Here is a 22,471-nt window from a genome sequence, read left to right as displayed (position 1 = left end):
CTGCTGAGTTGAAATGACCCAAGTGCAAATGCCACAGCTACCCTGAAAAGAAGGCTTAGAAACCAAGAACTTTCTTTAACCGAAGTAGTCCCAGATATCATGTTTTAAAATGGAAATGCATGTAAATGTGAGTTTTTAAAAATTGAAAATCTGAGACCTATATTTAGCCAATTGAAGTTCAAATTACAGTGGGAGGCAGCCCCTACATTTTAAATGATGCTGCTAATAACATACATTCTCTCTCTTCTATAGTTAAAACACAAGACTTTGCTTTTACAAATTATCTTTAGAGGCTTTACATTTCAACAGATTTTAAGATGGTTTCCCCCCAGTGCAGGCGATTAACAATTTGTAAACGATGTGTTTAAAAAACATAAGACTTTTACACCAGCGCCATTTCACACCTCTGCATGGCTCATGTGAAATCCATGCAAAATCAGCACATTGACCATTAAGAGATCATTTCCACTTTATTAATTGAGAATTTAAATATCACCCAATGATATAAGTATGTGAAATAAAACTCATTGAAGAAAGAGAGACTCCTAGTAAAACATTTCATTAAATGTTTTAAACATTTAAACATGTAGCAATAGTGTTTTTTTAACAAAATAATTCCACAACTCTTACAGTTAATGTATACAAGTCTCAAATGTCCAGAAAGAAATCCATCTTGTGGTAAACATGTATTGTTATTTTAAAACACAAGGATATCTGGTACTGCATTTGGTGCACTTGCTTGGTCCCCTGGAGGGTGAAATTTTCCCCACCCCTTTCATGACCTTTGCTGTTATTAACCAGCCAGCTGCTTCACCTGTTGACTGACATGTTTTCAGCCAGTAACGTGACCCAGAAGACACTACTGAGGTGACCAATAAGTTACAGTAACCAAGGGCTTCCTTTAACTCCAAGTGAATAGGGGGCACCTTGGCTGTTTCGAAGAAGCAGCCCAGCGAGCGCTTGTGAATTCACCATAACTTGTGCGTGTTTCATATAGGAAAATGTGAGACCTATGAAAAGATGGCAATGCATATGAGGTAAGATTTACTGGAATCAATTGGTTACCCTATAAAGGTGTACAGTACCAAGTATGCGCCCTTCCTCTGGGTCTCGCAGCACTGTAGAGCAGACCCCTTCAGAACACCGACATGAAACGTCTCACTCTCCTCTTCATCATCCACAGGCAGCACTGCAGAACAGACAGACCCTTACAAAGGTTCTCCATAGTAATAGCATAGCAAAGAGAGGTATTGTAAAGCACATGAAAAAAAAACCAAGGCAAACCATGGTAAATGCATAACAGTCATGGCTGAAAACTGCAAAACTACTGTTCAAATTTACTGTGGTAAACTTTTATAAGGGGAGGAGCAGCATGAGTCAAGTATGTTATAGGTGGAATAAACATGATGAAATTATTTCCTCATTCACGCATCATTCATGGTGTTGGATTTCTAATTCTTCTACTGTTTCCATTTTTCATCACATCCTTGAAACTTCTTTAAAAAAAAGAAAAGTTTGAGCTCAGCAAGGTTCATAGGAATATGTTCTCTGCTAAATACCATCATAAGATGCTTCTAGTTAGTTCATCACAAGGGCTTGTTGTGTCAATGTGAAACTAAAGGTATACGAGTGAGACTAGTTTGATTATTAGTCTCACCTTCTACACCTGTTCATTGAGACAAGTTACAAAATGGGTTACAAAAATTCCCAGTATGTTAAGTTTAGATCGTGAAATTTACAAAATCCAGCATTAGTTCTGCAGCTTAAGAAAGCTGTGGGATAAAGCGGTGACAGCTTCACAAACTGATAACCACATCACTTTTTCAAATGCTGGTGAAATGCACACAGGCAGAGGTACAAAGTAAAGACAAGAAAAAGCTTTTGGAATGATTTCTGACTTTGTAGACGAAAATAAACCTCCAGAAGATTATCACCACTGCAATTCTTAATGATGATTAGCTGGCCTTCGAGGATTAAAGTGTATTTTCTTACTTGCTTTCTAATCATGCTGTGTATTTGTTTGTTGTTGAATAACTGTCTTTTTGTTGAAAGTTTCTTTTAATGTATTTTAGTTACACAATTCCATATTTATCATTCATCTTTTACAAAATACAAAAAAAAAAATCTAGAATTTGTTTTCCTGTATTAGGTCAACATTAGTAATCTCTGTTTTCTCTGTCCCAGTGCATTAGAGTAGGAATTAGATTGTACCAAGTCAAAACACTAGATGGTGCTATTCTACTGCAGAACCCACTATTCCACTGACGCTTCAACAGAAAGACAAAACAGGTCATACAAACCTGGCAGCTTCTTGCACCACCTGGAGGTGAGCGGAGGAGTGGCAGCCCCCCGGTAGCTGCAGCAGCACCTTCTCGAAGACACACTCCTGCACCTGGGCTATCATCAGCCGCACCAGCATGTTCAGGGAGGGCACACATGTCCAGGTTGGACGTGTTCGAGAAGTTCCTTCAGGTAGTTGAAGGCACCTGCATGAGGAAAGCAATGTTTCAAACTGTGTGCATTTTATGGGAAATAAATTAACTTAAAAAAAGAAAACCAAAAACCACAACATCCATATTAGGTCAAGAGTGAATGTGATTGTTGCCTGCATAAAATAACCCCATCAATTTTTCATGCCATGGACATCCACTCACTAGTAAACATGCAGTTTTGAAAGAAACACATGTTATAGTAAACCTACATAGCAAGGGGTACTGCACAACAAGATTTAAGAAACAATGTGTTAGCTACAACCACTTTAAAAACCTACCAATAAAAGCAATAGTGGAGGAAAATGTATTAAATCAGGTAGCTACTCAGACAATCAAATAGCCACCTTACAGAACCATCTTATTTTGCCACAAGTGTCATCTTGTACGCAGTATTCCACCAACTGATAACTATTATAAAAGACATGGGTAATGGAATCTGTTCTATTTTTTAAATAACACATGACTTAAAGTTTATATACAGTTAATGTTGACTCGTATAGTACAAGATGTCTTGTTTCAGCTTTGCAGTCCTCTTATACTGTACATATGAACTTATTACAGAGAAATGCTGCATTATCAGGTTACCCTTCGTACCTGCAGCCTTCTAGAATGCATCAATGGTGTTCTCAATGCCCGCCGTGGTAGAGCAGTCCTGACACGGTGTAGAGTGCCTCAATATTGAACAGCACACTGCCCTTCTCAAACGGCAAGGTGAGTTGGCACAAGGGCACTCCATTCAGAGCCATACCTGTGCACACACACACGCAAGCATGAGAATCTCATATCATTGAACAGTGAAGTGCTGAGAAACATCAGGATTTTAATAGTCCTGTGGAAATACATGTTCATACTGTTAACCATGACTAGGGAGGTGTGAGTCGGTTAAATTTCCTAAACATTGAAGCTTTAGGATTACACATGTTTAAATACTTAGGGAATGTTTTTGAACAATCAAAAAAGTCATCATGGAGAACAGACCTTTAGACAATTAAAAAAGGGTGTTTATTTTGACTATCAGTCTGCACCTTGACAATTTTTTTTTTTTTTTAATGAAAAAAAAAAATAAAAAACCAACTGAATGAGTCCCAGATGTCTTTTTAAATGTTAGAGTGAACAGAGATGGAAATAGAACTCCTATTGCACACCAGTTTCACCCATTCCAGGTTTTAATGTGAGCTTGAATATTCACTGTGTCTAGGCATCAAGCTCAGGTGTGGCTTATTAAAAACTTATTAAAACCTACAGCACTCAAACAAAGGATCTACTTCACTCCAGAATTTACTCCAACAATGGCATATTGGATGTTAGCCTTCAGCGACTCAACCAACTAAATAAAATAAATCAAATGACTTGAGTTACAGGCAAAAAAAAAAAAAGCACAGGCTCCAGGTTACAAAGATTTCTGATTCAAAAGAATACTTCAGTGCTAATCGATGGGTGCTGATGACAGGCTGACTGAGTGCACTGGATTGGATAGTTGGAGAGATGATGTCATTTACTTTTTAAAACATGCTGGAGCCAACTCAAGCAGAAGGGTTTATTGATGCTGTTAAAATCTGACTGTGTCATTGAGGAGCTGCATTGCGAGTTCTCAGAAACACAGGGCTTCCTTCTTTCCAGCTCTTGGTTTTGAAGTTAATAGCTGCTTTCTGGTTAACACGAGTGGTTTGGCAGCATTGTGCTGTAAGCCACGCCTACACTTATAAAAGTTGATCATATATATATATATATATATATATATATATATATATATATATATATATATGATAAATACATAGTATAGCCATGCCACTGTTCTCCCACAGTAGAGGGGGGGGGTGACTGAATCAGTCATTTGAGGTCCATGTTAATCAGATTGCACTTAAAAGTAAGAAGTGGGGTTTTGAAAAATATAGCATTACATCCCAGCGTGTTGCTAAATAACATGCTTAATTTCTCTAGTTCTAGCTCTAGTTCACTGATAGCAAATGGATTATTGCCCACATGGTTAAACAGGTAACACAGCAATAATGATCCACGACGTGGTACGGAACAGAAAAGCCAGAGCACTTGCTCTTCAACAACACCCCCTTACCATCTTTTTATGGAGAAACAGGTTGACAACAGAAGGAGAATTAGCTGTGGGGTCTTTTAAGCTGACCATCATCAGAAACGTGTTTCAGTATAATAAATAATCAAGACTAAACTATTTGGCAATAAACATAACTAGAACACTTGAGTATTTCCAAGTAAGAGCCTGGCAAGTAGGAAGTGCTGTAGAGGAGAAACAGTCCCAAAACCCCCCCTCCCATCTGTATGAATCCCCCTGCTCACCACACCACACTTGCCTTTACCAGGGGAGCCACACCATTTGTTTTGTACCCCCTTGATTTTTAACAGCTTCCTGGTAGATATTATAAGAACAGTAAACAGAAGAAGTAGCACTGAAAATGTTATAAATTAGTTTTGCCCTGTAAAGTTTAAGTAGTTTTTTTTTTTTTGTACATTTAGACAAGTACATAATACACAGGGCGATTCAAATGTTGTTCTACTGTATTTCTGAATAACCTTATTTAATTTGCCTGCGACAGGCTGGCGAGTGGATAGAGGCCCAGAGACAGACTGCAGTTAAAGAACTTATTACAACTAAACACAAAATAAAAGGGCACAAGGGCCAAAACAAAGGGATTTAAACACAAATAGAAAGACACAAAACAAGACTTACAAAAATAAAGGTTTCCAGGCTGTACAATGCCTTCACTGGATGAGAAAATAAAAAATAAAAAAACACAAACACAAACACAAACACAAACACAAACACAAACACAAACACAAACACAAACACAAACACAAACACAAACACAAACACAAACACAAACACAAACACAAACACAAACACAAACACAAACTTGCTTCCTCCGCTCCCTCCACTCCTCATGGGAAACTGAGGCCTACATTTATGTCAGGTGGCTGGGTGCTGATTGATCATTAATTACTCTAATCAACCCCAGCCACCTGAACACAATAGACCCAGGCAGGGAGGGGAATTTAACCCCATCCCTGTCAATTTATAAAGGGCAGAGCTCGGCTCTGCCACATTGCCCCAAAGTGTATTTGCCATTATTTTTCTAAAAGATAGAAAAAGTGGAAAATACCTTACCCTATCATTACTTTGAAATAACCAACCCAGTGCACTGCTGGTCAGAAAGTGATTCACAACACTGTACTGCAACAGTTTGGAGTATAAACTCTGACTGTAGTAGGTCTTTTAAAAGTGTGTCTACTGACTTACTGACTGGGTCCTATTCATACGAATTCTAAGGATTTAACAGAATGTTTTGTTCATATATATATATATATATATATATATATATATATATATATATATATATATATATATAATCAAATCAAATCTTTTCTCAGCTGTTTGAAAGAGAGACAGGGTTAAAAGTCAATTTTCACTCTTAAACAGCTTCAAAACAGGACTAAAGCGCTCATATTGTACAAACTTTGACCCACAGCCAGAAGGAATCACGCCAACCTTTTTTTATCGTGTTTTATCCCCACTCACGACAGTAATGCATATAATTTATTGTAATAGTTCCACCAAAATGTATCACTACTCTTCGTAAATGTACAGCATTCAAAAATGAATTTGCTGTTCTGAAGAAGATGGAAGAATTCTGATTTCTTAAGATGTGGTATTACAGAATAGGTCAAGTGACTCAGGTTTCCCAGAAACCAATCCCAAACAAAAACCTGCTTTTGATCAAACCAGATTCTGTTGTGCAATTAAATCTGCAGGAACTCCCCTTGCATGTTGAAATGATGTGTCTGATTTGATATTAATTCAGACTAAAAGGCAGGCATTATGGAGAGGCCAGACATGGCTTGCAGGTACAAGCACAGGGCAAATTTGTTTTGGTAGTTAAAGGCTTCAGACCACGCACAGGCTAGTTTCATTCTAGAAATCACGTCACAGAGTAGGGTACTTATATTATTCAATCCACTAGTTCAGGGTTTCCCAATCCTGGTCCTGGGAGACCGCTGTCTCTGCTGGTTTTCATTCCAACCGAGTTCTCAGTTACTTAATTGAACCCTTAATGTAACTATTCTTTATCTTAATTAGACCTTTTAATTGTTTTTCAGCTTTTAAACAGTTGGAGATTCAAGCTAACTATACAATGTTTTAACCCACAGTTCATTGCCAGCACTACTAAAGTAGTGGTTTTCAATCTGTGGTACCCACTGGCAGTTATTTTTTATGACACATAATTTCTCAACAACAATACTGGCTCAATCGCATTATGGTAATGCATCAAACTATTTGTACCACTGAATCACAGAGAAATGATACATTATGATGGTGGGCTCCGGGCTGCGTCTAATGGCTGCCAACTGTTTTTTCGGTGTTAGACACAGAAATGTTGCCTCTCCCTTTAAAGTCATGTGTCAATATTTATGAAAGCGACATGACATCTATCTGTATTAAACAAAACGCATGTCACATATTTTAATAAACTGAACTGCGAAGAACGGTAACAATTTGCTTGTAAGTGCTGAGAGGTATTAACACCAGCAAAATAGGGGAATACCAGTTCCTTGCAAAAGTTATAATGGTGACCAAACGTGTGCGAGTGCTGTTGTGTAAAAAAATAAAAAAATAAAATGAACAGTTGCATGTAATAAATGTACAAGAACAGTAAGAAACTAAAAATTAATACAATTAAGATTTGTGTGATCACACGTGCCATTCCCATGCTCTTTAAGCCTGATATCTGCTATTAGCTGCTGTGTTGCTGCTACTAATTCATGTATTATGCTACTGCTTCATGTATTACGTACTTTTCACTGTACTTTTCATGTATTATGCTTTATTTTTTACTGTATAGTATGCATTATGCATTTCTCTGTATTTAAAGTGTTATGGATTTTCTTGCTGTTATTGCATCTTGTAAAGCTTTTTGTGATGGTGGTCCACTATGAAAGGCACTATATAAAATAGATAGATTGATTGATTGATTGGAAACTTCAAATAAAGAAAATAATGAAGGGCTGTAATGCAGCAAAAAATTAATCAGTTAAGGAAAAAAGAAAGTGAAAAGGTTACCGTACCAAGCTGAAAAAACTTATCTTTGTGAACTCCAATAAACCAACGTGATCTTTCGCCAGGCAAATCGCAGAGTGCTTTCATAAAGTTTTGAGTCAACGCAGACACATTTTTTTTTTCGCCTGTTGCACTTTGCAACCTAGAGATAATAGATTTAGTTACATTGTTTATGATCAGGAGTTTAAGGATGATTTAATCGTGCCGCAGATTCTCCAGTTAGATGAGCTGATAATATATCTTCCGTCAAAGAAGCGGGCACAGTAATTTAAGACTTTATAATAATAATAATAATAATAATAATAATAATAATAATAATAATAATAATGTAGCGTGAGTTTTGTACTAAATCAGGGTCAGCTGTTTTCAGGGAAAACGAAGTGTATTTCTCAAACTGCGAACTGTGAAAGCAGAATGAACAAAAATGCTTGGGACTATAATTAATTGTATTGCTGAGAAAAAAATAAGGGAATTAAATGAAATGTATTGCAGCTTACTTGATTGCAGTTAAAAGTAAATAAATAAATAAATAAATAACCACACCATTCATTAAATTTAGCTCTCAGATTGTGCTAATGAAAATATATGAAAATGTGCTTGTGTGTATTTAATATGGTAACGTAATCATAACAGCTGTATGTTACATGCTGTCAGATCAGGACTTGAGCACTGAGTATTAGAGCTGCAGCCTGCTATTTCCCACATTACAACTGTGCACAGTTAAAAGGCGTGGTCATCAATTCCACACGCAACAAACAAGTGAGTACAGACACAAACCTGGTTGTAATGGGGTAGGTCTCAATTTTACAACAGCAGTTTAAGATTGCACATAGTTACAGTACTGGTACACCTGGTGGTCCCAGCTGGAAACACTGGTACTTCAGATTAAAAGGTTGAAAACCACTCCTACAGAGGTTCGCGGAGAGCTGGAGCCTAAACCGGCAGACACAGGGCGCAAGGTAGGACTACCACCTGTTTGGGACTCCAGGCCATCGCAGGGCAACTAAGGGGCAATTTAGAAAGGCCGATCCACCTAGCCAGCGTGTCTTTGGACTGTGGGAGGAAACCAGAGTATGTAAAGAAAACCCACGCGAACACGGGTAGAACATGCAAACTCCACACACAGACAGACCCGAGCCGGAATCGAACCCAGGACCCTGCAGCAGCGCTAATTATTATTATTATTATTATTATTATTATTATTATTATTATTATTATTATTATTATTATTAACAATGGTAGATCTAATTCCTTTTTTAAATACAAATGCTTACTTCTGCTTGTTAATTTTCCAACGTTCTGCATACTGTATCATTGTTAATCAGTGCATATAAAAAGACCGTAATAATACTTTCGCATTATTCTTGAGCGTGCACAATACAATGTAATTTTGTTATAAAGCAATATAAAGTTCACATTGACACACAGCCTTTTACCAAAGTTGCTGGAATGTTTAAATTGAGTTACGATGTTAGTACAAGGCTGTATGTTAGCGGCTTCTCAGTGAGCGGAGCGACTGCTGGGAGAAGATTCATTACAGTATACTTTGATGACACTTGAGCTGTACCCTGATTTCTACAGCTATGGCCAAAGGTTTTGCATCATCTATCATCATCAATTTTAGGATTGAAACAAAACTAATTTAGTTATTTTATTTAACATCATGTAATCAAATAAACTGTAGAATTATTTTGCAAGTCTTCCTTAAGCCATTATAGTAGTCAATATTTCATGTTAGATTTCAAAATATCAGTTTAAAAAAAGTCAGTTTTTCATTAAGTATGGAAAACTAAAGCGATATGTAATTCAATATGTTAACATTATTCAGAAGGCTTTATTCGACTTTATGAGGTAAAATGACTTAATTCTATAGGGTGATGCAAATCTTTTAGCCACAGCTGTAGTGAGCCTGCTGCTGTTACTTACATTACCAGGACCCTCTAATCAAATGAGCTGACAATCTTAATGGTTTTCTATTTCTGCTCTGCTTTGTATTTTGGGGGGAAAAGAAAGAGAACACTCAGTGTGGATTAGCTTTAGTCTTTATTAATATTAATATGATTTTTAAATAAGGAATCCCTTCATCCCCTGTGCATCAGGGATACAAAGCCGCATACCGGGCCAGGGCTGGGCATTCCCAGTGCTGGTCCTCAAAACATCTCCTCTTTGGTGATTAGTTGTACAGGTCCATTATCTGGTTGGGGTTGGCACTTAAACCATAAGAGACTCAAACCCCCGGTAATAAGTCCCTCAAACACACCCCGAACCCACACAGCTGAGGGGTGCAATTAACAAGTGCAATTAAAAATTACACAGAAAAAGTAAGGGAAGAGAGATCCCTCAAAACTGGCATTGAACTCCACTGAGAAATGAATGATGATGGTAATTTTGAGATCATGCAGGGATTAGCTTTCATAGTGACGTTCTGGTGCAGTGGGCTTTAACCCACCAGGAGGTCTACAGCTGAAGACTAGGGTGCTCTCTTGCCTCCTTTTGGGATATAAAGGCTGGGTTCCTTAACCACACCGTTCTGAGATCTGCAGCATCCCCATCTGCCTCTCATACAATCTAGTATACTGGGAAGGCTCTCTCTAATGACCATTAATGGAGGCTATGTAACGTCAGTGGTTTTGCATACAGGACTGTAAGTAACTGGGTGGGGGGTCTCTGAGAAACAAGTACCCTGAGGTTCTTCCTGGCCTCGTGTAGGGAGACTCACCACTGCTAATTGAGAGAAGAGGAGCACTTTTAGTTACATGTGCTGACCTACCCTTCTAAAAGTTTAGCACAGTAGATTTGCATGTCATTTTGCAGTTTTCTTCCATGCTTTTCCCTTGTTTGTACTGTGCATTTACCATAGTTGGGGCCATTTCTTTGAATATGCTTTATCATACCTCTCTAGGCTTTCCCATGCTTGCACTATGCTGTATTACACATTGTTATGCTTTTAATATAAACCAGTCTTTTAAAATAGGAAATAATCAATCAATCAATCTTTATTTTATATAGTGCCTTTCATAGTGGACCACCATCACAAAGCGCTTTAATAACATACACATAAGTGTTTAAAAAAGTACCAAATAACAACATACTAAGAAAGCTAACTGTAACATTTTGCTTATTTTAGTTTTTGTTATTTGGAAACTGAAAGGATAGCAATATTATAAATACCCTGAACTGTACTGTACCAGTAGCAGCGATTGTGGAATTTTTAAACATTGCTGAAATTAGACTTAAGGAAAAGCCTCACTGGCAAAACTCCAGTCCAGAAACAGGTCCACACCATTTTAGTGACTGGTGTTTCTTAGCACAGGGTGATTCATAATTCACACATTATTGCAGCATCTGAAAAACTGGAGGGTAGGTGGGGGACGAAATGCACCATTTGGCCATAACAGAGTTGATCAAGAATGTTAACATAGAATTGAAAACAATGAAAAACGACAATGTAGCGCCAATTATGAATCACCCTCTGTATTGCCAGGCTGTGCTAATGCTCCCCTTACTGTAGATATGTGCTTAAGCTACCCTTACAAAAGTTTACCACAGTAAATAGTCACTGAAATTTTGCAGTTTTCCAGTGCTTTTCCAACTGTTGTACTGTTGGCCATGTCTTTTAATATGCTTTACCATACCTTTCTTTGCTATGCTTTTACTATGAGAAACGTTTATAAGAGGAATAGAAGTACACACTACATTAACCTGACCTATTTTACTCCCTGCAACCTGGGGGAAATAAACACATTATTATAAAGAGAGGAAAGAAATGTAAAGGCACAGAAAGCTGCATGACTTGAAATTCCTTCCTTCAGCACCAAAGTCTGTCTCTGTTTGTTTTTGTTTTTTTGCTTCATACAGGAGATGCATGTGCAAGGATTGCCCATGAGACCTGACTCCTGCCACAGTGTGTCCATGGAAACGGACCTGGCTGTTTCCTCTGTCTCGCCAGCTCCCCCTGCTGGTTTGCTTAGCTGCGTTTTGTCGCCATCTGCTGGCGTAGTTTCTCCCGCCTCTTCTTCTCCATTAGCCTGCAAAGAAAGGAAGGTGGGGTGGGGGAAAGAGGAGGGGGTTTGAGTCAGGAGCAAGTCTAGAATAATCAGCCTGGATTATTTAAAGAGTCAGATGCTTTAAATAGCGTTTTATTTATTTTTTATTTATTTATATTATTTATTTATTTTTTATTTACTGTTATTTTGTATGCATCTATTTGTTTGCAGTGGTAAGTGGTGGTTTGTGATGGTCTGATTTGGTTTGTGGGGGTATGTGATGGTCAACAGTGGTCTGTGATGGTCTGCAGTGGTCTGTCGGGGTCTGTGATGGTTGGCCGTGGTCTGCTGGGGTCTCTATGATGGTCTGCTGGGGTCTGTGATTGTCAGCAGTGGTCTGCTGGGGTCTGTGATGGTCAGCAATGGTCTGCTGAGGTTTGGGGGTATGTGATGGTCAGCAGTGGTCTGTGGGGGTATGTGATGGTCAGCAGTGGTCTGTGGTGGTCAGCAGTGGTCTGTCGGGTTATGTGATGGTCAGCAGTGGTCTGTGGTGGTCAGCAGTGGTCTGTCAGGGTATGTGATGGTCAGCAGTGGTCTGTGGTCAGCAGTGGTCTGTGGTGATCAGCAGTGGTCTGTGGTGATCAGCAGTGGTCTGTGGTGGTTGGTCGTGGTCTGCTGGGGTCTCTGGGGGTCTGTGATGGTCAGCAGTGGTCTGCTGGGTTCTGTGGGGGCATGTGATAGTCAACAGTGGTCTGTGATGGTATATGGGGGTCTCACCTCCGGGTGCGAGCCTCTGTGAGCTCAGTGAGCTGCTCCTGTGCTGCTCGGAGCTCGTCCACATGCTGCTGATATCGCTGGTCACAGGCGTTGCTCCTCTCGAAGGAGGACACCTGGCTGGACAGCTCGCTGGTGCGATCCCGGAGCTGCTGGATCGAGGAGTACAGGTTCTCATCGTCCTCCTCCTAGAGACAGAGAGAGAGAGACCATCACACACATCGTGATGTATATTGTGATTTGCATATCGCGATACCTGACATTCGTGTATCTTTACATCACAGTTTATGTGCAGCATCACTGTGCATGCAGCTATTTTATGAAATGTTTTACCAATAGAGTTTCAGTCTGAGTGGTCATTGTCCAGACATAAGGAATGCCAGTTCCTTTGGAAAGCAAGGGGTTAAGTGCAACTGACCTTGGCATTGACGATCTCGATGTGTACCAGCAGGGAGGCCAGTTCCAGATCTTCACTATAGCTGTTCTTCAGAGGGACTGAGCGGTACCCTACAGGGTGAAAGGTGAGGTACTAGAGAATCATTACCTGAGCTGGGACAGTCAGTTAGTGCATAAAGTCGAAGGATCTTACAGGAAGTGAATTACAGTATTCCAGGTCAAAAAGGGTGCGACTAATCTGTGTTATACATTTGTGAAGCTCAGAAATCAACTGCGACTAATTGACAGCCCAAGTTTAAACCAATACAAAAATGCCATGAAACCGTAGTTCAACTGCTTAGTGTCTGTAAAACAGCCAACGAAAATGTACGGGAAGGTGACAAAGTCTAGCTGGGGCTGGGGTGAGGAAATTTTCTGAGGGACCTTTGATGGCTGTTTACCAATGTTGGAGATCGTTAACCAAACAGATACAAAAAAGACTGGAAAAGGTGAGTTCGACATTTCTTTCTATACCGGTTAGAACCCAAAAATTACTGCTTAATAAACCTGTTGCTAGTATTTTTGTGCACATTAAGTATAGCTGTAATAAGATAAGAACTGTGACAGGGTTACGACTTAAAAGCATTTCATATTTGTGTAAGAAAAGAAAGAAATCTAAGTACTAGTAAACTTGTTCTTCACTAGAATACAGCTGTGTTATAAAGCCAGCCCTTGCTGTTTTAAAATCTTGTAATCCGATTTTCACCTTTTATCAGGAGTAACTTTGATCCAGGTTTAGTTTTGGTAATCTATTTGCAGTCTTTTTCAAAAATAGACATGTTCCTAATAGTTTAGCCTTTATTTCATTTGAACCTACATGGTAATTTAATTCATGTTATTACTGTAAAATACTGAAAACCTAATGCAGCTGACCATAATATAACAACAACAAAAAAAAAAACTATTATGAGATGCAAAAATGTAAATGTAATCCAGCAATTACATTTTCTGAAAAAGTGGATCCAGATGAAAAAAAAAATAAAATCCTGATTCAAATAAATAGGATCATATTGCTTTTAACAACGGATTTAGAAAAACTGGGCCAAGCATGCTCAGTGTGTGTGTTTGCGTGTTGTGCGTCAGCGTACCAGTCTTGAGCTCCTTGACAGGAAACACAGCCTGAGCCAGGAAGTTGGGGTCGCTGAACATGTCCTCCTCGTAAACTACGAAGCGCAGGAAGCAGAAGTCAGGGTTGTTGATGTCCAATACAAATGGCTTCTGCAACCAGACTGGATTCAAACCATTATCCGCTGCACAGGAGAGAGGGGAGAGGAGAGAGAGAGGAGGAGAATGTTACATACAAGCTGATATTCACTCCTCAAGAGGTCAAAGGAGATAGACACAGAGCAGTGTGTGCTTGAGTGGGTGAAACTCAGCTTGTACTTAACAGGACCCTGTACTACCTTATAACATATAGCATGGCTCATTTCAATGTGATGTAATTTAGATAATATAATATAATATATCTAATAATATGATATAATATATCTTATAAAACATAAGATAGTTTACAAACAAGAGGAGGCCATTCGGCCCATCTTGCTCATTTGGTTGTTAGTAGCTTACTGATCCCAGAATCTCATCCAACAGCTTCTTGTCAGCTTCAACATTACTGGGGAGTTGGTTCCAGACTCCCACGATTCTCTGTGTAAAAAAAGTGTCTCCTATTTTCTGTTCTGAATGCCCCTTTTTCTAATCTCCACTTGTGAACCCTGGTCGTTGTTTCTTTTTTCAGATCGAAAAAGTCCCACAATCAGGGTCACATCACAATCAGGGTCTACAGTATATTAGAAAGACATTTCAGATGGCTGTATCACTTCAATAGCAGGGTTTACTATAAATTATAAAGGCATTTCAAAGGCTGAATCACATCAGTATCAGGGAAGGTCTACTATGTATTGTAAATGTATATTTTTCATATTGTATATTCTGTCACATTTCCCCAGTTTTAAGGTCACTACAATGGCTCCATCATATTGATTTTAAAACACTGCTCCTCACTGATAAAGCTGTCCATGGTTGTGGCCCTGTCTACTTGTGTGAGTTACCTATGCCTTACAAACATCTTGTACTCAGATCTGCCAAGAACTCTATCAGATAAGTTCTCAGGCTCCTTCACTTGGAACTCATTTCCAGGTTCAATTTGCAATAATATCAATCAGTATTTTCAAATAAATGTTACCCTCCAGGCGATCAAGGAAGTGCAACTCTACCTGGGGGCTTTTATGTAGTACCAGGTATCATGTGTTTCTTTCAAAACTGCACATTTCAGACACATGTAGCCAATGGAACTGCACCAGGTCTAGAATTATTTTGTTAGCTACATTCATTTTAAAATGCACTGTATAGAGTGGACTAGATACCAGCCTGCCAGCATCACCCTAATATCAATCACACAACACTAACACTAAAACTAAAACGAAGAGCTAGAAAAATACCTGGAGGCAAAGTGGGGAACCAGGGGCTGATATGCAGCAGTATTGCTGGTCCATATATTTATTTGTCTCTAAAGAAATCAGTTCATATTATCTTACCTCTTTCATTTTTTTTGTGTGAGATTTACTCTTTGATCTAATAATGTGAAAAAGGAGAGGTAGGAGATTTAATGTGGCAGAAACATTTGCCCTGAGATCACAGTCAGAAAGATTCAGAGGATCATATATTCAAAGAGTTTACTCCAGTCTTAAATAACCTGTTGACTTTACCAAACTAGTGTCAATCCTCTAGGTAATGTGATTGAAGGAGTGTTCCTCTAGGTAATGTGATTGAAGGAGTGTTCCTGTAGGTAATGTGATTGAAGGAGTGTTCCTGTAGGTAATGTGATTGAAGGAGTGTTCCTCTAGGTAATGTGATTGAAGGAGTGTTCCTCTAGGTAATGTGATTGAAGGAGTGTTCATCTAGGTAATGTGATTGAAGGAGTGTTCCTGTAGGTAATGTGATTGAAGGAATGTTCCTCTAGGTAATGTGATTGAAGGAGTGTTCCTCTAGGTAAGGTGACTGAAGGAGTGTTCCTGTAGTTAATGTGATTGAAGGAGTGTTCCTCTAGGTAATGTGATTGAAGGAGTGTTAAACACTCTCAAGGTGTTCCTCAAGGCAATGTGATTGAAGGAGTGTTCCTCTAGGTAATGTGATTGAAGGAGTGTTCCTCTAGGTAATGTGATTGAAGGAGTGTTCCTCTAGGTAATGCGATAGGTGTTCCTCTAGGTAATGTGACTGAAGGAGTGTTCCTCTAGGTAATGTGATTGAAGGAGTGTTCCTCTAGGTAATGTGATTGAAGGAGTGTTAAGCACTCTCTAGGTGTTCCTGAAAGTAATGTGACTGAAGGAGTGTTCCTCAAGGTAATGTGACTGAAGGAGTGTTCCTGTAGGTAATGTGATTGAAGGAGTGTTCCTCAAGGTAATGTGATTGAAGGAGTGTTCCTCTAGGTAATGTGATTGAAGGAGTGTTCCTCTCTAGGTGTTCCTGGTAATGTGACTGAAGGAGTGTTCCTCAAGGTAATGTGACTGAAGGAGTGTTCCTGTAGGTAATGTGATTGAAGGAGTGTTCCTGTAGGTAATGTGATTGAAGGAGTGTTCCTGTAGGTAATGTGATTGAAGGAGTGTTCCTCTAGGTAATGTGATTGAAGGAGTGTTCCTCTAGGTAATGTGATTGAAGGAGTGTTCCTCTAGGTAATGTGATTGAAGGAGTGTTCCTCAAGGTAATGTGATTGAAGGAGTGTTCCTCTAGGTAATGTGATTGAAGGTGTGTTCCTCAAGGTAATGTGATTGAAGGAGTGTTCCTCTAGGTAATGTGATTGAAGGAGTGTTAAGCACTCTCAAGGTGTTCCTCAAGGTAATGTGATTGAAGGAGTGTTCCTCCAGGTAATGTGATTGAAGGAGTGTTCCTGTAGGTAATGTGATTGAAGGAGTGTTCCTGTAGGTAATGTGATTGAAGGAGTGTTCCTCTAGGTAATGTGATTGAAGGAGTGTTCCTGTAGGTAATGTGATTGAAGGAGTGTTCCTGTAGGTAATGTGATTGAAGGAGTGTTCCTCTAGGTAATGTGATTGAAGGAGTGTTCCTCTAGGTAATGTGATTGAAGGAGTGTTCCTCTAGGTAATGTGATTAAAGGAGTGTTACTCTAGGTAATGTGATTGAAGGAGTGTTCCTGTATGTAATGTGACTGAAGGAGTGTTAAGCACTCTCTAGGTGTTCCTCAAGGTAATGTGACTGAAGGTGTGTTCCTCTAGGTAATGTGATTGAAGGATTGTTCCTCTAGGTAATGTGATTGAAGGAGTGTTCCTCTAGGTAATGTGATTGAAGGAGTGTTCCTCAAAGTAATGTGACTGAAGGAGTGTTCCTCAAGGTAATGTGATTGAAGGTGTGTTCCTCTAGGTAATGTGATTGAAGGAGTGTTCCTGTAGGTAATGTGATTGAAGGAGTGTTCCTCTAGGTAATGTGACAGAAGGAGTGCTCCTCTAGGTAATGTGATTGAAGGAGTGTTCCTCTAGGTAATGTGATTAAAGGAGTGTTCATCTAGGTAATGTGATTGAAGGTGTGTTAATCTAGGTCAGGGGTACCCAATCCTGGTCCTGGAGGGCCAGTGTCCCTCCTGGTTTTTGTTTCAACTGTACAGTAATTTGCTTAATTGGACCAATTAAACTTCTAATAAGTGCTTGATTGGTCCAATTAAGTAATTTAGAGGACAGTTAGAATAAAAGCCAGGAGGACACTGGCACTCCAGGACTAGGACTAGGCACCCCTGATCTAGGTAATGTGATTGAAGGAGTGTTCATCTAGGTAATGTGATTGAAGGAGTGTTCACCTGGGTAATGTGATTGAAGGAGTATTAAGCACTCTCTGGGTGTTCATCTAGGTAATGTGACTGAAGGAGTGTTCACCTAGGTAATGTGATTGAAGGAGTATTAAGCACTCTCTGGGTGTTCATCTAGGTAATGTGATTGAAGGAGTGTTCCTCTAGGTAATGTGATTGAAGGAGTGTTCATCTAGGTATTGTGACTGAAGGTGTGTTAAGCACTCTCAAGGTGTTTGTTTCTCAGTTTTGTACAACAACTAGGAGTTAAATTTAAGACTGGAGTAACACTTTGAAATACATGGCCCATAAAGTGTGGCAGAGGAAGGTGCTGGCGTCCGTACCCACGACGTCAGTCTTGCACTTGCTGCTATCGTACTCGGCTCCGCACACCTCCACCTCCACGAAGGGGCACACAATGCTGCGGCCGTTCTTGGGGAGGTGCCGCGCCCCCAGGATCTGGAAAACAAGGGAGGGGGGTTAATCACCGAGACATGACACAGGGGAGCTCCTTTAGAAACATTTTCCATAGTAAAACCATAGCAAACTGTAATGACACATAGGCAAGCAGAGTAAAGCCCAGAGAGGTATGGTAAAGCATATTAAAAAAAAAAAACACGTCATCCCAGGGTAAACTAAAAAAAATGCATGGCATAACCATTTGCAAAATGACTTGGCAAATTCACCATTGTACCATCGTTTTCATGCAAAGTGTATGACTGCAGGTTTAACTCTCTCATGCTTACTTGTTAGAACAAGACAATTTGTACAAAAAAGGTTTCATGTTTAGAGTAACAACTAATCGTAAAATATATAAAACACATTCTGCTACTTCACAGTAAATGGGAGATGGTTTCTGTACAATGATGTGCCTTGATATGTTAACTTAAATGGAAAGTGAAGCCCCCCCTATTGAAGAATACTGACCTGCATCTGCGCAGTGATTGTGGTTTCCAGTTTAAGGAGCTCTACAGAGTACTGACCTGCAGCTGCACAGTGATGGGCTCCACCAGTTTGAGGCTGCTCTTGTCAAAGGGGTCAAAGCTCTCCTCTCTCAGGATATCAGGCTGCAGCACATAGCCGCTGCGCCCCCCCAGTGTGAACAGGGCCTGGTTCAGCTGCATCGGCTTGTCTGCACACAGGGAGACAGAGAGACAGACAGACACAGGGAGACACAAAGACATGCACAGGAGCACACAAGGAGACACACAGACACACAGGGAGGCACAAAGACACGCACAGGAGTACACAAGGAGACACACAGACACAGGCGCCACAGAAAGACATGCACAGAGAGACACAGGCACAGAGGAGCACACGGAGGCACACACAAGCAAACAGAAAGGCACATGTAGAAACATAAGGCAAACAGGGACACACATACAAAGGGGCACAAACAGGAGACAGACCATGAGCAATTACACTTTCATGGGACAGATCAGAAGACATCTATTTGATCAGTTAATGTGCATCACTGTTTAAATCTGTGGTCCTTCATTATCACCTACAGCAGGTTCCATTAAACAACAGACCTGGAAATAAGAAGGCTCTGTGCTGCTCAGTTCAATTATCAAGGGCATAGACTGGACTGGATAGAAAATGCCTGAAGTTGGAGTCAGTAAGACAAAAAAAGAAATTCTAGAGTTCCTATAAAAATGTATTACTAAAAATGTGTACTAGTGCTGCATGAACCACTTAATTGATTGAGCTGTCCACAGATGAGGATCATTGGTGTTGATCAGGATTAATTGACCATTCCAAGGTAAACAAGTGAAGGAACGGCTGTGTGGATTTGTCTGGATTGCTGTTCTCTACACAGTCTAAGAAAAGCAGCGATCACAATAAATCCAAGCATCTGTTTCTTCACTTGTTTCACTTTGAAAGGTAAGTTAGCCTGATCAATGCCTGTAAGCAAATTAGCTATGTTTTATTACTACTATATTGCAGGAATTACACACTTGACAATAACCAGTAAAAACACTGCATTAAAAGGCAAATATATGCAGTACTATCTGTAATCCTTGAACACAACTGAATGCTAGTTTTGATGAACTGTATGTTGTTGTAATGAGACACTACTGAATGTTAGTTTGTTATAATTATGTACAATAAGATTGAATGTAAGAATGCAAAAGCATTAGTCACACACGCTGCAGTACATTTGACAACCATCTAGTCGCAGCGTGAGCCCAGACTGAATGCAGCCAAGCTTTGTAGGATTTTGAGAGTTTTGATAAGGATGCCTTACCTTCTATAGGTTGCCTGCTACATGGACTAGGGGTGGAACAAGGGCTATTTAACCCCTGGAAATGTGAATGACAGTTGTACTGAGCTTGGTGCCTGGAGTCAGACCCAGGGATCCTTTGGATTTCTGTATTGAAGACTGTTATTTTGTGTACCTTTTACTATATGAATAAAGCATTTTACAAACCAAACGAAACAAGACAAAGAGCTTTCCATTAAATGCAAGCGGGAAAAGCAGAGATCCAGAATCGCGTTCCCTGAGTCAGAGACGGGGCGGTGTGGTAAGGAGCGGCAGCAGTGGATCCAGCATGTGAGCATAGTAAGCAGCCAGCGTTTCCTGAGTCTGAGACGGCACATGTGGCGATGCGACTCGGCAGCAGCGGATCCAGCGTGGAAGCAGAGTGAGCAGCCAGAGATTCTTGAGTCAGAGGTAGAACGGGTGGCGATGCAACTCACTGGCAGCAGGTCCAGTGTGTGAGCAGTGAGGCATCAATTCCTGAGTCTGAGACTGAGCAACGCTGATGCAGTTCTCACTAGCAATACAACACACAATAAGCAGCAGATCCAGTGTGTGCGCTGTGAGGAAGTAATTCCACAGATGGAATGGCGGAGGGTCTTGAGTCAGATGGTGCGGTTCTCATCAGCAACAACACGCAATAAAATAATATAACTAAATACACCACATCTAACAACGATATCCAACTACAACGCCAGTGACCCTCATTTGATTGTCATCACCTGATTTCTGTGGACAGCTCAATCCCAGTAGTTGAACAGTGAGTTTATGCAGCTCTACTGTGCACATGGATGACAATACTAATGGATGACAGTGTGGTACCTGGGGTCTGGAAGTTGAGGGCGACCAGCTGGCTCCCGCACAGCCACATGGGCAGGGGGTCGTAGTTGGAGGAGTCGAGGCGCTGGCCCTTGGGGTAGATACGAGAGAGCTGCCTTCGGTTGTACTGCAGGAACTTCTTGCCCTTGCTGCGGTTCGCATACTTTTCAGCCTTGGTCTCGGGAAACGAGGACATGTCACGGTAATAAGCCTTGTCTGTGCCGATCTCTGCAGACAGACAGGTAGAAACAGGGCTGGTTAAACACTGATAGACTACTGTCTGACATAGCCTTTCAATGGACTTACAGAATATATATATACACACACTGTATACATCAAAATATATTACTACACAATAATACATGTCAAAATCCAACGAGACAATATTGTAATGATAATATTTTTGACCCATATGTTATTTTATATATTCTGTGTTTCTTAAAATAGACTAAGGTCTGTTTTTTGTTGTACCTTGTTTCTCCCACTGAAATGCAAATACACAATTTCCTGTGCTTTTAAAAAAGTTGTTTCTCTGAGTTCTATTGTTATTGGTATCGGTCTTGTTGGTTCAGAGTTATTTGGTTGAATTTCCTTCATTCTAATGTACTGTATTTTATTTTCACTTAGCATTGGTAGTAAATGGATCATGTTTAGGGTACCACTGAAGTTGTGAGACGGATTGCTCACTAAAATCGTGAACATATTTTTAAAGCGGAGACAATAGACGCCAGTTGCTCAAATCCACTCTCCAGCTGGACGCCACTGACCTTGAGTTCTCCAGCGCTGTGAGGGAACATAACTGAACACTCTAATTGGAGAGAAAACCAGGGGTAAAATAATGGTGTTTATTTTAAAATCACAGCCTTGCACTGTCCCTTACTGTCCTCGTCGAAGGGCACGGGCCGGCAGTACACCACCAGCTCTGAGAGCTCCAGGGCAATCTTCTTCCTGCGCTCCATCTGCTTCCCTTCCTGCATCTGTCGCCAAGGAAACAAGAGGCTGTTACCACGGGGCAATGTTCTACACTAGGGGGCATTCTCTCACTGACTGTGTTATACACTAGGGGGCAGTGAGTATAATGTCCTGACTGTTATACACTGGGGTTAGTGTGTATAATGTCCTTGGTGTGTTATAAACTAGGGCGCAATCTGTATAATGTCCTGACTGTGTCAAACACTAGAGGGTAGTGTTTATAATGCCCTGATTGTGTTATACAACAGGGGGCAGTGTGTATAATGCTCTGACTGTGTTATACACTATAGGGCACGGTGTATAATGCCCTGACTGTGTTATACACTAGGGGGGAGTGTGTATAATGCCCTGACTGTTATACACTAGGGTTCAGACTCACTCTGGCATCAGCATTCTGTGTAGCCTCTCTTATCTTGGCGACCCAGTCGTTGAGGTCCTCCAGACTGTCAACGGCCACGTCCAGCATCTGGACAGGATGAGACTGGGAGTGCAGGGTGAAGACGAAGGGCCGGGAGCTCTTCCCATCCTTGTGAACCACTGCCAACAGCAGAGACACACACAGGTAAAGATAGGCAGGCAGAGAGCAGACACACACACAGGTAAAGACAGGCAGGCAGACAATAAAGACACACATACAGGTAAAGGCAGACAGGAAGACAGCAAAGACACACACAGGTAAAGACAGAGAGACAGCAGAGACACACACAGGTAAAGACAGGCAGGCAGACAGCAAGCACACACACATAGGTAAAGACATGCAGACAGATAGCAGGGACACACACACAGGTAAAGGCAGACAGGCAGACATCAGAGACACACACAGGTAAAGACAGGCAGGCAGACAGCAAAGAAACACAC

At 40.4% G+C, this 22,471-nt stretch overlaps 1 protein-coding gene across 1 annotated transcript in view; it reads right to left on the bottom strand.

Annotated features, from left to right (window-relative positions):
* Positions 1–10,443: 10,443 nt before the first annotated feature.
* LOC121314271 (1-phosphatidylinositol 4,5-bisphosphate phosphodiesterase gamma-1-like) overlaps positions 10,444–22,471 on the bottom strand; it is a 56,514-nt gene continuing 44,486 nt past the window's right edge. The window contains exons 24-32 of the mRNA XM_041247336.1: positions 21,993–22,150; positions 21,522–21,618; positions 20,645–20,869; positions 18,546–18,694; positions 17,907–18,021; positions 13,862–14,023; positions 12,757–12,845; positions 12,342–12,526; positions 10,444–11,606 (exon numbers count right to left, since the gene is read on the bottom strand). Of these exons, the coding sequence (XP_041103270.1) occupies positions 11,546–11,606; positions 12,342–12,526; positions 12,757–12,845; positions 13,862–14,023; positions 17,907–18,021; positions 18,546–18,694; positions 20,645–20,869; positions 21,522–21,618; positions 21,993–22,150 (1,241 nt within the window). The 3' untranslated portion in view covers positions 10,444–11,545. The remainder of the gene's footprint in view (positions 11,607–12,341; positions 12,527–12,756; positions 12,846–13,861; positions 14,024–17,906; positions 18,022–18,545; positions 18,695–20,644; positions 20,870–21,521; positions 21,619–21,992; positions 22,151–22,471) is intronic.

The sequence above is a fragment of the Polyodon spathula genome, chromosome 4 (genome assembly GCF_017654505.1).
Source record: "Polyodon spathula isolate WHYD16114869_AA chromosome 4, ASM1765450v1, whole genome shotgun sequence".
In the NCBI taxonomy this organism is placed as follows: domain Eukaryota; kingdom Metazoa; phylum Chordata; class Actinopteri; order Acipenseriformes; family Polyodontidae; genus Polyodon; species Polyodon spathula.
This window is presented reverse-complemented; position numbering and strand designations above follow the sequence as displayed.